This window comes from Eretmochelys imbricata, chromosome 8 (genome assembly GCF_965152235.1).
Source record: "Eretmochelys imbricata isolate rEreImb1 chromosome 8, rEreImb1.hap1, whole genome shotgun sequence".
NCBI lineage: Eukaryota > Metazoa > Chordata > Testudines > Cheloniidae > Eretmochelys > Eretmochelys imbricata.
The window spans coordinates 30,592,698-30,607,693 of record NC_135579.1 but is presented as its reverse complement, the minus strand read 5'-3'; the positions used below and the strand labels follow the sequence as shown (position 1 = coordinate 30,607,693).

Genomic DNA, 14,996 nt, shown 5'->3' with positions numbered 1-14,996 from the left:
CTGTAGCACTTGGAGCTTTGTTTGCCAAGTATCTTCTTGCTAGTGCTCCCTCTGCTTGATGGCTCCCCCACCTGTCCTTCCCTTGATGCCCTCTGGACCACTACCTGTAAGTCCCTTAGGCAGTTTAAAGTGTACAAGAAAAGAGCCCCTCTGACAGAGATTTGAAAGTGTGCTACTCTGCTCATTATCTCTTGATAATGATATTTAGCCAGTGGTTTCTACAGTGTAAACAAACAGATGAACAGTAATTGATTAAAAATAAGCAGTTAACCTATGCCTGAGCTTTTGTTTGACTCCACACATAATCCAAGCTTTTTTACACACACACACACACACACACACAAAATGGCTGAGTTTTCTGACAAAAAATTGGTTGAAGGCTAAAACACACAGAAAGCCAATTAAAATCCAGTACGCTTACATTACAAATTCTGGTGAAACATTACCAGAAACTTTTACAAGATAGGCCCAGTATTGGATAACTGCGTTCACAAATAATAAATAGGGCCCTATCAATTTCACAGTCATAGGATTTTAAAAATTGTAAATTTTGTGATTTTAGCTATTGAAATCTGAAATTTCACAGTGTTGTAATTTTAGGGGTCCTGAGCCATAAAGAATGGGGGCCGGGGAAGGGTGTCACAAGGTTATTGTAGGGGAGGTTGTAGTACTGCTACTCTTACTTCTGTGCTGCTGCAGCTGGTGGCGCTGGCTTCAGAGCCGGGCAGCTGGAGAGCAGCAGCTGCTGGCCAGGAGCCCAGCCCTGAAGGCAGAGCCGCCACCAGTAGCGGCGAAGAAGTAAGCATGGCATGGTATGGCATTGCTACCCCTACTTCTGCACTGCTGCCTGCAGAGCTGGGCCCTCACTCAGCAGCCGCCACCCTCTTGGTTGCCCAGCTCTGAAGGCAGCAGTGCAGAAGTAAGGATGGCCTGGTACTTCAGAGCTGGGTGCCTGGCTAACAGCTGCTGCTCTCCAGTTGCCCAGATCTGAATGTAGCACAGAAGTAAGGGTGGCAATACTGCGACCCCCCTAAAATAACCTTGTGACCCTCATGCAACTCCCTTATGGGTCAGGACCCCCAATTTGAGAAACACTGGTCTCCCCTGTGAAATCTGCACAGAGTAAAAGCACAAAAAAGAGACCAGACTTTATGGTAGGGGAAGACCAGATTTCACGGTCCTTGACACTTTTTCATGGCTGTGAATTTGGTAGAGCCCTAATAATAAATCACCACGTATGTCTGCAAGTTTCAAGCTGCAATATGTTACTGTACCAATTACCCAAATCAAGAGTTCTGTTAAGACTATTTCTACCTTGAAGCAAACATCATCTTGCATTTTGTCTGACTGAGGTATTACTTACACACACACACACACACACACACCCCTACCTACCTTATCAGGTAATTAAGCTTTTCACCTAAACCAAAATATATTAAGCCAACTGACAGAAGGGCAACTGTCAAGTCAGATATACAAACCCTCTCTACCTAACCATCATCTGTGCTTCTCCACCCTAATGAAGTAAAAGGAGGATGGTACAGCAAGTATCTATTGGGTACATTAAGTGAACTCAACTCTGGTTATTGCTAAGTAAACTTCCTTTCTCCTTCACATTATTTCTTCTGCCAATCTCCATTATAGTATATCGTGAAACAAACAACAAGTTTATGGAAGAGAGCTGAGGAGTGATAACTAATCAGAGAATGAAGGACTGTGTATTGCCAAATAGCATGCAATCTGGTTCCTACACAGAAAGATATTTCAGGAAAAGAGTTAATTTAAACTTCAAGATGGAACATCACAAATTTCAAAGAATGGACACTGAGTAAAGCAGTTGCTCTTCCCTCTGGGGATCATGATCTAAACAGGCTTCAATGGAGCTAAACAGGCTTATAGAACTTTGCCAAACAGGAATGAAAGCCTTGCTGTTCTCTAATGAGTCTGCACTAGGAGTGCAGGGGGCACAATCAGGATAATCCAAAAGGAAGAGTTAAATGAAATTAGAATAGTTGAGTCAGAATACTTTCCTCTTCCTGGGAAAAGAAAACCAAGGAGAACAAACCAACATTTCTATAGAGACCAAAAGCCCTTAGAGTTTTGATTTTTCTTTTCTATATCTATGTGCTATCTAGGCCAACATAAAGTGGTGCAGGAGAAATAAAAATTATTCCCATAAATTAAAAATTTTGCTTGATTTTATTTAGTCTTCATTCACCCACCACCCTCCTTTACTCCCCAAACCCTCCATTTGTCAGACACAGTTTCCTCCTTGGCTTCCTCCTCCCTTCAAACCCACAGCTGACTTCTCTAATCCACCTTTTCACTCTCAGAAATGCTACACATTTTAACAGCCTTCCATTAACCCATGAACTATTAATGTTACTTTCTCCAAAGCCTGCTGATGTTGCTTCATCAGTTAGTCATACCTGGGCACCTCTTTCACATCCAGCTTTAAGTGCTTCCTTCCCTTCTAGATAAGGCAAGATGGCCCCAACGGAGGCCCGAAACTCCAAAAACCATTATAACCAATTTGGCCCTCTCAGGCCTTCCCAATTTTTGAGATTCCTGCTCATTCCTCCTCACCTTTCTCCTAGATAAGGGATGTGGGAGTCAGTATTTGTGACTAAATTACTTAAAATCAGTTGGACAATAAGCTCATAAGACTGTTTGGGAGGGGAGAGATTCTACTCTAACTACATTGGAAGCTCACAAATTGTGCCCCCCAAACCAAAACATTCAATATCTGAATTATACGACACACGCCAGAAGGAGAATCCAATAATTACCTTTGCGTTCCTTATATTTCTTACAAGTTGTACGTGCACTTAACTGAACCTTTGCGACCTTTTCCACATGCGTTGAAACAGACACTTGTCATAATTTAGTTTGTTAATAAGCCCACTGTCACCCATTAAAAAGGTACTCTAGTAACTAATGCCAATACTAAGCATCATCTTCTAGCATTTAAGTCCCTCTTCTCTTCCCTGACCAATATCTGATTTTGTCTTGCCATATTCCCCTCTGTTTTTCTCATGACAGACTTGAGGCTGCCTTGATTTTCTTCTCACCCAAGCCCTTTTCCATGCTTCTGCATATATGTAATACCTCCAGTAATCCCACTTCCCAAGCTACAGCCTCTTCATCATGCAAAGCCTTACTACCCCCAGTCCATGTAACCTACTAATTAAAATGGAACCAGCAAGTTCTTCCAACCCAGTGATGTTGCAGTCTTACAACCCATTGTGCTTTCTCAGTGTATCCTCCTATTATTCATCAGATCTTCTCTGAATTTATATTTTAAAGCTTCTCTAAATAGTGTAAATATAAAACAGGGTAGTTATGAAGTGCAGTGAATGAGACTTGAGTTTTGCAAAAAAATATTGTGATCGCACCATTTTAATTGTCTCTAATTATATCCATACAAGGAAGCAATAAAGAGGTTGCACAGGAATGTTTACTTCTAGCATTTCCTAACTTTGACCTCACAACCGTTAACATTCATTCAGCATAGTTCTGTATCTAATTTCCATATGCTTTGGAAACAGTCTGTATTATGTTTGATTGTAGTATATATGGTTCCAATATAAAGCATTATGCTATACCATGAACAATGCTAAATAGAAGCCTAAGAAAAAAATATTTCAGAAACAAGAGAGGAGGGGAAAAAAGGGAAGTTTCTGAGGGGGACTATAAAGGAGACAGAGTCAGCATTAAAGGGAGTGGCTCACATTCCTGCAGCAATTATTTTCTGGCAAACTAGCTTGCCCCACGAGGAGCTATATGCAATACTAAGTTGAAAGACTGAGGCAAGAACATGGTAAAGAGAAAAGCAGTAAGGCAGCTGGACACCTCATGGAAAATGAACACTTTTTAAAGGAAATTTAGCTTTTTTCCCCCACTCAACATTCTATTCCACCCTCCTTCCAGAATGGTTTCACTCAGCAATCTTCTCAACATAGCTACACTCTATTGTGTGCAGAGCCTGACCTGAAATATCAGAAAATGCTGGCTCTCTCTAGTTTTACTTACATAAACTTTCTGTCCTGTCATTAGAGCTCAAAGGAGTAATATTAGCTTTCACATGATTTCTGTGTACCCACATATGCTCCCACATGAGAATATTAACTTGAACAGAAAACAGAAAGTAGCATTCCTTTTACAAAGACAAAATCGTTGGACCTCTGTACACAGTGCTAGGTCTCTATCAATTATTACTTAAATTTTGAATAAAACGGTGAAAGTTTTAGTAACTTTGACAAATATTAGTTTTCAAAACAAAAAGTTATTACATAATCCATTAAAACATGATCTTGAATAATAAAAAGTCATTTGAAAGCTACTGGTAATCATTTTTTAGTGAAGTGCAAATTTTAGGTTATGTATTATTTTAAGTCTTGAGTTTTCAAACGACTCCTGGAATGCAATCCCTAAACCCTGCCAAGGTCAGTTTTGTATGGCAGCCTCAAACAGACCACGAAAAGAAGCCTCATATTGAAGCCTCTGCAAATGAAGTTTGATTTATCATGGTTAAGTTAAAGATATACAAATCAAAACACTGATATTTTGAACAACAGTAAATCTTAAATATCAGTTTTTCCCAAGATCCAGGTTCATGATTCTAAGAGTCACTTTCATTAGCAATCATTTTAGCCTTTTTAAAGGATTTTGAAAAGTTGAGTGTAGGCAACCGGAACTGAGGAATTACACTGCATGCAACACTGAGAAAATAGATAAAGAAGTGGATAGCATAGTTCATGCAGCGAAAAAAAACAGATGCAGGTCTGCGCTGATTGCCATAAGCATACACACAAGATGACACTGACCTGGAGGCAACTGGAGATAGAGAGTTATTTCCATTTCTTTCACTTGAACCTTTGGTGTTATCTTCTTTGATTTTAACTCTTTTCCTGTCCTTCTCAGGTTCAGCCTTTAGCTGTGTTGCTGGAAGAGGCGTGAAGTTCGTTGGCGCTGGCACAAGTACATATTTTCTTTGAAGGGCATCACTTGGCTCCAAGTTCTTGGAACATATCTTTCTTTCTTCCTTATTTTGAGATGAAAAGTGAGTCGTTTCCTCTACTGTAGCATTTTTGCTATCTACAGGTTCAGCAGTCATGTGCACTGGAATCTTCTCCCTCCTTTTTATGCTTTTAGGGATTTTAATTAATTCTAGAGAAGAATGATAGTTATGTTTGTATACAAACATACATGTTGGTAATTGAAATAAACGTACGTGTTCATACAATTACTGAAACCAGCAAGATAGCATTGAACCTATTTAGGTGACAATTTGTTTAATACAGACCATCCCAAGATGTTTAACTGCCTCCATGCTGATGGAGCTATCAGACAGTGACTTTTTAGTAACATACATTTAAGTGTCCCAAAAGACTTAAATTCAAAAACTTAACTGGGAGCTCCGATTTCCTTCTCTCACCTCTATTTTAAAATTTTCACCAACCCCTTTTAAGCAGATATACCTAACTGCACACACCTCCTTTTGTGTGTTCTGATTTTTCTGACATTTTGGGCTGCTATCCTGGTAGCTAAAACTTACTGATGACATATTGCTCAAATGAAAGGCAAGTGCTTCTTTTAGGCAGAAGGAGCTACCTCACACAGTACTCCATTTCCTAACTTTAGTTTCCTTTCTTCACGACCATGGACTTCTTCCACATTTGTTTCACTACATATCTGCCTATTATTTTTGCAGTACTCTTCATGTGGGCCATAGTTTCATCTCTAGGAGGGCAAGTATAACCTCCCCTACCCTAGGGTTTTCCGACACTTAACTTCCAAAAATGCTGATTTTTATTTTTTTTTTTCCAATCGGTATGAAGAAGCGTGACCACATCACTCTATCTTAAAAACTTTTCTACTTTGAAGGGACCTGGAAGCCAGGGAATTTTTAAGATGGTCAAGGATTCGCTGCCACCTGCTTAACTCATCTAGCAATTTGTTCTTATGCCCCCTTGCATCCTTTTACCACTATTGGTGTGAAGATTCTCAGTAGTTCCCAGACTTGTTGTGTTTTCCACATTTACTGAACTACTGTGTCACCTGAAAGCATCTTTCTTGCATATGCCTCAGTTTCTCACTGCCTGAAAGACTGATTGAAAGCTTTAATACATTAGCCATATAAGGAAAGAACTTGCATTATATCTGTTTTCAGTCAGTGAGCTGTAATTTTACAAGGCACTTGGTTACAGCTGGTATGAAAAATGCTTCAAATATTTTTAATCGCAACTCAGATTCTAGTAAACTTTCTGGAGATGCAATCTCAGGATTCACACCGTTGAAATGCTTCAGCAGAAAAATTGTTCTGTTCTTTTCAAAACAATTTTTGATCCTCCCCACATGGTCACAATGGTGCAGCACTCCCACCCTGCCCTCTAATCTAATCTTTCAGTGTACACATCTCATCTGCTCCAAGAAATTCAAAGGAAGATTGCAATTGTCCCAAGACAACTAAAAGAAAAAAAATGAGGATTATACAGTGATCAGCATACCCGGCAGCTCGAAGCTAATGGAAAATTTAGAAATAATCACAACAGTTTTCATTGACACCAAACTAGGCTTTGCTCCACTGCTGAAACAAGACAACAGTTACATCTAAAAAGCCATTTTGGCTGTAAAACATTCTTGCAGGCAACAGAAACTAAAAAATGTTACCAATGCTTCCTTTTTAGAGATAATGTCTCGGACTGGCAGAGATCTGAGCTTGCACTTCTCTTTCTGCCAGTACCTGAGATAGCTGACCTCTTCGTGGACTCCGGGACTCCTTCAAATCTCCATTGTAGGATTAAATGTCAGCTAAACAATTAGCTGCATCCACAAGCTTTGTAGTGGCCACACAGTAGCACCCAACAGGTTTCTCAGGGAGGCAGACTCTGGAAGAATTCACTCATAATAAAGGAACTACTGTGGCATTCTGACTTCTCCCCAGTTTGAGCTATGATGGGAAAAAAGTCAAGGCTTAGAGTATGAACAAGCACTGACATGGCAGCCTTGTCAGACTGAACCAGCATGTGCTCCTTTCTGGCAAGATTTTGTGAATTCAAGAGAGATTCAACCTGACCACCATTTTCTAGTGGAGGAGAAATGTTTTGTTTGCCAACTATGCCATATTGAGTAGAAGAGGAGGGACATATAGAAAGGAAGGAGTTCAACAGGTAAACCCATTCAGTAAACAGCACCACAAAAGATTTCGTACTCAGTGGATGTCTATACAGTCCATGGCAGTGAGCCTCCCATTCTGGGTCAGCAGACTCTGGCTCAGGCTAGCACTCTAAAAATAGCTGCATAGACAGCCCTTTGAAACTGTGGCTCAGGCTGGAGCTTGGGCTCTAAAGGGTAGGAAGGGGTGGACTCCAACACAAAATTTGCCTTTAAAAGCTAGGACAATAATGGGCAAGGTTAGAGTGCTAAGTCACTGCTTTGCACCCATGGCTGTGGCAGATTCTCTCTAACGAAGGAGAAAGTTACATGGTCAACTCTCACTTTCTCAACTCTGAACTTCTTCAGAGATCTCCACAAAGTAATGTGCAGGCCAAGTGTCTTTGGTAAAAAAACGTTAGCATCCAGAGTTTCCATCCTGCTTCAAAAGTTCCATTCACGATTTGCTGTGAATTTCCATGTTTTAGTTTCAGAATTCTATAGCACATGTATAACTATATATACACGCACACGGATTTCAGACTTGTGAAATTAAAAGTCAGTATACTAGTTCAGTATATTCATTTCAATAAAGCAATGTTTTAAAAATCACTGCTGTTCAGCAACTTACAAGACAGCAGGATGTTTTACAGTCACTTGTTTAAGTAGAGTGTTTATGGTCAGGTTGAAGACATCTTTTTAGTTGGTTGAAAACTAGTGCCTCAACAAAAACCTAGTTATAGCAAAAGAGGCTCAAGTATTTATTTTGTTCAACTGTATTAGTGATCAGAAAAAGTTACCTTCAGGTTCATACTTCATTTTCAGCTCATCCAGCATAACTCGCAAGTTCATGTTCTCACTTTGGCAAACCTGCAGGTGCCTCTCATTGGCAAAAAGCTTCCTTTCTACCTCCAGAACCCTCTGGCTCTCATACAAAGCTTTCATCCTCTGTAAGGATAGTTCGTTTCTCAAAGTTTCGGTCTCCTTACTGGGAAGGAAAAGGAATTGACCAGTTTAAAATTCACATGAGTCAAATTAGGTAACAATTTACAGTGAGCTTTCAAAGCTAAAGTATTTGGTTGCTCAGATCCTCTTAGAACAATTAACTGCAATTGGAAGCTCCTCTAGGGAGCTTTGAAAAATCCCAACCCAAAGTTGAAATTTTGAAGTCTCTTCATTTCTAGAATAGGAGTAATAGTTTAATTAATGGAGAACACAAGCTACTTAAACAAGCAGTTATCTAACACCGCAGTGAAAATTATACAATACAAATTTAATCAGAGAACCCTCCCTCCCAAATCACAACCTGTGCATGGACAAATAAGATTTGGTTTTGTTTTCAACTTCACAGCCTGTACTTTCAGTGTTTGGAGGGGGAGTAGTCCATTTGAGCTAAATGCTGAAGACCGGGGGACAGATCTCTTGCTGATCTAAATTATCATGGCTCCACTGAAGCCGAGGCTTTGCTCCTCTGCATACAGTACCAAATTGGGTCATTTTAGGAGAAGAGCACACTACTGTTATTCTGTATGATGAAACCTGGACTTCAAACCAGAAGGAAGTTCCCAATAATATTTTAGATACACAATTTTCTCTTCAATTTGAAATAAGAGTAACATGTAACCTTAGCCTGGGGGTGGCAATGGCATTAATTTATATACAGCTAAGGATGAAAGTAAATCCAAGGACCTCTAGAACTAAAATCCAAGACAATAAAAACTAAGAAACCCTAGAGTAGTTGTCATAAATATAAAGGGAAGGGTAAACACCTTTAAGTCCCTCCTGGCCAGAGGAAAAACCCTTTCACCTGTAAAGGGTTAAGATACTAAGATAACCTCGCTGGCACCTGACCAAAATGACCAGTGAAACAAAATACTTTCAAAGCTGGAGGGAGAAGGGCGGGGGAGAAACAAAGGGATCTCTCTGTCTGTGTGATGTTTTTGCCGGGACCAGAGCAAGAATGCAGGTCAGAACTCCTGTAAAGAGTTAGTAAGCAATCTAGTTAGATATGCGTTAGATTCTGTTTTCTTTAAATGACTGATAAAATAAGTTGTGCTGAATGGAATGTATATTCCTGTTTTTGTGTCTTTTTGTAACTTAAGGTTTTGCCTAGAGGGATTCCATATGTTTTGAGTCTGATTACCCTGTAAGGTATTTACCATCCTGATTTTACAGAGGTGATTCTTTTACTTTTTCTTTCATTAAAATTCTTCTTCTAAGAACCTGATTGTTTTTTCATTGTTCTTAAGATCCAAGGGTTTGGGTCACCTATGCAAATTGGTGAGGATTTTTAATCAAGCCTTCCCCAGGAAATGGGGTGTAGTGCTTGGGGGGATATTTTGAGGGAGGAGGGAGACGTTTCCAAGTGGGCACTTCCCCCTTATTTTTGTTAGACACTTTGGTGGTGGCAGCATAAAGGTTCAAGGACAAAAGTTAAAAAGTTTGTACCTCGGGGAAGTTTTAACCTAAGCTGGTAAGAATAAGCTTAGGGGGTCTTTCATGCAGGTCCCCAGATCTGTACCCTAAAGTTCAGAGCGGGGAAGGAACCTTGACAGTAGTAGTAAAAGCCACATGATGTCTTTCACAATCACATCAATAATGTAGATTTCAGTTTCCTGGACAGAGAGACTAACATAAAAGGTTAAAAAAACAAATGATGAAAAGATGAAAATGAGCATTCTAGGTGTTAAAGAAGGGGCATGCTGAAGCCAGGGTGTTAGGCTTCAAAGGGATCCTAGAGGGCATCGTCTTGCGGAGGCACTCTATGCCAATGAGACAAAAGCTCTTCAGTAACATGGAAGGGATCTGTAGCCCTGTGGAGAGCAGAGCAGACTTTAAGATAACTCATTATTATATCCTCTCTCAATACCAAGGGACAGGGACATAAGCCTCTGTGTCAGACAGTAAAGCATCTGGGTGGGTTGACGGTGCCAGCATGCCTGGCACTGGTGCATTTAATACAGACTAGGTAGCATTAAAGGGAGTGGTACCAATGGGACTAGTTCCATAATGACCAATGTTGAAGCACTATGCTGAGTTGATCCAATGCTCTGGCCTTGTACTAGCAGCAGTTAACTCCAAATCTCAAGACTGCACCAGAGCACATTTGTCGGGGATATGGGATGCCCCAGACAGAACAGACATCTCATGTATCCATCATTTTTTGGAACTGCTGCCTGGCAAAAGGGGCAATACTTAAAGCCAGAAGACTTAAGATAGATCATTCCCAAGTCCTGGTACTGGGGAGGAGAATTAACAAATCAAAACAAAATAAGCAAGTTAAAACTTCCAAATAATAAAATTATCAGAATTTACCAAACAGGCTGGTACCCGAACTGACTGTACTCAAAACTAATATGCACACAGCTAACTGTAATTTAAAAAAAGCATGTGTAAAAATCATGGGCACCAAGGAGCTCCATCTCAGTCACAGGTGGTGAGAAATAACTGAGGGGCAGCTGGGGCCACTCTGTCTTTTGTGCTACTGGTACACGCAGGATACTGATGACCTAAAGATTCCAGTCTTGAGCACCTAGGGTCCATGTGCACCGAGAACAGAATATATGTGGACAAACCAAGAAATGGCAGAGTGCAAGACAGCTCTAAGTTGATGTAGATTACAAGTATTTTTTTAAACATTAAAACAATTCCTAAATTCTATTTCTAGGCTCTAAACCCCCACACTCTTACTTGGAGTTCTCAAGTTTCATTTGAAGCAGATCTGTATAATAGCCATCTCCAAATTCTCCACCTCTTGAACTGCTACTAGAAGGTTTTGATTCTTCCATGTTCTCATATAAATTCTGATGCAAGGAAAGAGTTTAAAAAATTGTCAACTAGTGGCTTTTTCAGAAGTGCATTAGTTCTATTCTTACAGTTTTCACTATTCCATCAAAATTTTAATACAACTGTTACAGAAAAAGCTACTTGCTAGGTAGTCTTTATAAAGGGATTTAAACTTGAGGTAGAAAGAGCCTCATTTCATTTGAGTGTTTTCATCCAAAATTTTGTCTTAGAGAAGCAGCCAGAACTGAAAAAGATCCTCCTGTCTCAAAGGTACACAAAAAGCCTTGATTAAAAAGTTACCCCTCCTTTTCCAGCATAGCATAAGCTACCCAAACATTCTGTAGATTATTAGTAAAAAACAGAATTAAAAAGTCTCCTTGTTGATACCAGAACTGAGACAGTCATGGTATCAATTGTCCCTTGGATCTCCTTCTTGAACTCTGTGAGGGCTTGCAATGTCTCAAGCTTCTTAGGCCTCACCTTTCTCAAAGCAGGGACCTGCATCCCTGCCCCTCCAGATTGGGTATTTAGGCTTCCAGCTGTCCTGTAAACCAGTGCATTTATCCCAGCAGGTCTGACCTTAGTCTAGCCCAGGGGTCAGCCTTTCAGGAGTGGTGTGCAGTGTCTTCATTTATTCACTCTAATTTAAGGTTTTGCATGCCAGTAATACATTTTAAAGTTTTAGAAGGTCTCTTTTTATAATTCTGTAATATATAACTAAACTATTGTTGTATGTAAAGTAAACAAGGTTTTTAAAATGTTTAAGAAGCTTTATTTAAAATTAAATTAAAATGCAGAGCTGCCCAGACCGGTGGCCAGGACCTGGGCAGTGTGAATGCCACTGAATATGAGCTCATGTGCCGCCTTTGACACGCGTGCCATAGGTTGCCTACCCCTGGTCTAGCCCTTGAAGTTCTCTCTCTCACATGCACATGCACCACTGAATACCAGTGACCAGCTAGCCTTTACAAAGCAAAATACATTTATTTTAAAGTGGCAAGTGAAGGGGAGAAGAGGAGATTTTACCTCTGTATACAGCACTGCTGAGACAATGGAATATTGCATCCAGTTCTGGTATCCAAATTTTTTATTTTTTTAAATTAGAGAGGGTGCTGAGAAGAACTACAAAAGTTACTTGAGGGCCAGAGAAAATGCTTCACAGTCAATGACTTATAAAGCTCTGTTTAGCTTATCAAAAAAGATTGAGAATGACTTGATTACAGTGTACAAATACCTTCATGGGGAGAAAGATATAGGGTACCAAAAGGCTCCAATTTAGTGAAAAAGGGATAACAAGAACCAAATAATTGGAAGCTAAAATCAGACATATTCAAATTAGAAGACAGACATTTTTAAACAACGAGAGTAATTAGCTATTTGAAAAAGCTAATAAGTAGTAGCAGATACTCTATTTCTTCAAGTCAAGACTAGAAGCCTTTCTGGAAGATATCCTTTAGCCATACATATTATTGTGCTCAATACATAAGAAACCGGGTGAAATTTAATGGTAGTCTGTGATATGTAAGTGGTCAGACTAAGTGATAGAATGGTCCCTCTGGCCTTAAAATACACGAATAAAGATTAGAGTTGTGGCACTCTTTAGGACTTAAAAGATGCACACAATAGTTGTAAAACGGAGACTGTTACCAACCTAAATAAGAGTTGTGAGCACTGTTGAGATTATATGGAATTACAAATAAAGAGTTTATGCTAAAAGTCTCCTCTCATATTCTGAAGAACTTATTTGTCCCACATTACAAGAGTTCAACTTTACAGATTTAGTTTGTAAAATACGTACCTTAAATTTCTCCAGTTGCCTCACTTTCATTAGAAGATCTTCTATTTCACCATTCTTTTGTTCTAACATTGACTGCAAGCGTTCTAGCTGCTCAAGTTCTGCCTGAGAACCTTTCATCTGCAGCAGCGTAGCCATTTGTAGCTAAACATCAAGCAAAAACCATACCAATGTTAAGACTCAAAGAAAAACCTTTCGGAACCCATATCCTTACCCAGGAAACTTAGGGGACTGCAGTCCTAACTCAGCAGCTGACATTCACTGCAATACTTTAAATACTTTTCTACTCCTACAAGTACATAAATGGCATTAAGTTATCTCAATTGTCATATTAAATATGCTCTTATACAATAAAGATGGATTTTTAATACTTGCTGGTCTATCCAACTCAACCTGGGCTGGTTTTCAAGTCATAGCTGTCCTTATTGGGCATTACCTAGTGACGTTCTCCAAGCTTAGTTACAAACTCCTCTGTAAGCCCAGCTAAAATTTCATGTACAACTGTGTTGGTTATACACAAGAAAGCTACAAGATGCTTGTTTTGTATGGCTAAACAAAAACAAAGCAGTAAAAAAAGTGTTTGATTCTAAAGAAAGGATCTGTGTGTACTAGAATGATTCCAAGAAGATGCCTTTTTGTAGTCATTTAGCCAGAGCAGTCAACCGTCAAATAAAATTCCATTTACATGCCACATGTTCAAACAAATATTAATATCCACCAAACCCATTTCTATTATAAAGCACATGAATAATTAAAAGATTGATTTCAGCTGTAGCCAAACAGAGAGAACACTTAAATGTGGATTCAAGACCATCGATTCAACTGACTTGCTTTTGAAGTGATTTTCAAAGTATCATACACAAAAAAAAGCAAGCAAAGCTTTCATCTGAAGTCTTTTGTTGTGTTATTTTATTAAATTAACATCTGCACCATCCAAAAATATCTTGACGACATGACCTATAAAGTCAGAAGGTCTGTCCTCCACATCCCAAAGACTCCAGTTTAATTTATATGTCTAATGTGTGTACATGAAGTAAAAGAGAAGCAACATGCAATTAAGCAACATAGAATAGCAGTGAATATCCTCTATGTAAGAGCACAGGCTGAAAGTAATGCTATGGCAAAGGCATTATGAATTGCATTTCACTGGTGAAGTAAAAACAGCTTTAACAACCTAATACACAGTTAATATTGAACGAGACTGTATAGAAGTGATAGGAATGAAGACTATATCCAAAGCATGTACATTACCAGAAGTAAAATACAGATGGATAAATGAAGTGCATTAACCCTTGAAGTCCCTGAGGTCAAGTATATTCATCCTTAAGATTTGTAACAGACAGGAGCTGGTAAGTTTCTGCTTCTTCCTACTCCTTCACCCTCCTCCTAATCCACCCAATACCATCTCTCCCAACTCCTCTTTCCTGAGAGATGCCACCCTTACTCTTCCCAGCAAGCAGAAAGCTCATTTTACATTTACTCCACTCATTTTAAAGTGGAGCCAGTCTGCACTGTCAGATTCTATTGCCCCCACTACTGCTCCCCATGCTGGTTGCCAGTCTGAGGAAGGGAAGGAATTAGCTGTGGAAAGCAATATTTCAGATGTGATAAAGTTATGGAAACCAACACTTTCCACTACACTCAGAGACTGGACACACAGGAACAGGCTAGTCCTTAATACATTTGGAATTCATGTGGGGAAGGGAAAGAGGGTGGCAACAGTGGGTATCCACACAGTGAAGGATGCTCCCAAAGCATGTAGTGGCAATATGGATTTCCTCTTCCAGGGCTAGCCGATGAAAATCCAACTGAGGACTGTTAGACATAGTAGTGTTAGGCAAGAACTGGAGAACATTACAATGCAGAGTGGCGTAGAAAGGAAACTGATAAGGAAGAAGAACGAGCATGGCTAAGGGACAAGGAAATAAAGAAAACCACCTTGGCAGAAGCAATGCTTGCCAGAAAAGTCATTTCAAATATTGGTAAGTAGCACAACAACTGGGGGAAAATGATCACATTTTAAAACACGGGAACTGAGACAGTCACTATTCTTACCTTTCATATTTACATTTAGAATTTCATTTTTTGCTTTTTACTCATCTTTGGTGGGAAATGAAAAATTCAGACATTAGGTGTCCAAAATGCAAAATCAGTCAAAAATCAAAACTAATATTTATTATGGTAAAGTATCAGAAAGTCTTTCTGAAGGCTGGCTAGCCATTTTAGTTGCTCAAACATTTGCTGGGAATGCAGAGCAAGA

General features: G+C 39.5%; 1 protein-coding gene across 5 annotated transcripts in view; it reads right to left on the bottom strand.

Moving 5' to 3' along the window:
- The window catches only part of SPDL1 (spindle apparatus coiled-coil protein 1), a 48,970-nt gene that overhangs the window by 10,895 nt on the left and 23,079 nt on the right, over positions 1-14,996 (bottom strand). For 3 of the 5 annotated variants that reach the window (XM_077824915.1, XM_077824916.1, XM_077824912.1), the window contains 4 exons: positions 12,740-12,880; positions 10,846-10,958; positions 7,956-8,143; positions 4,622-5,169 (listed from right to left, as the gene is read on the bottom strand). In XM_077824915.1, the coding sequence (XP_077681041.1) occupies positions 4,622-5,169; positions 7,956-8,143; positions 10,846-10,958; positions 12,740-12,880 (990 nt within the window). Of the gene's footprint in view, positions 1-4,621; positions 5,170-7,955; positions 8,144-10,845; positions 10,959-12,739; positions 12,881-14,996 lie in introns of those variants that run through there. The other 2 variants (XM_077824917.1, XM_077824913.1) reach the window with 2 other exon arrangements.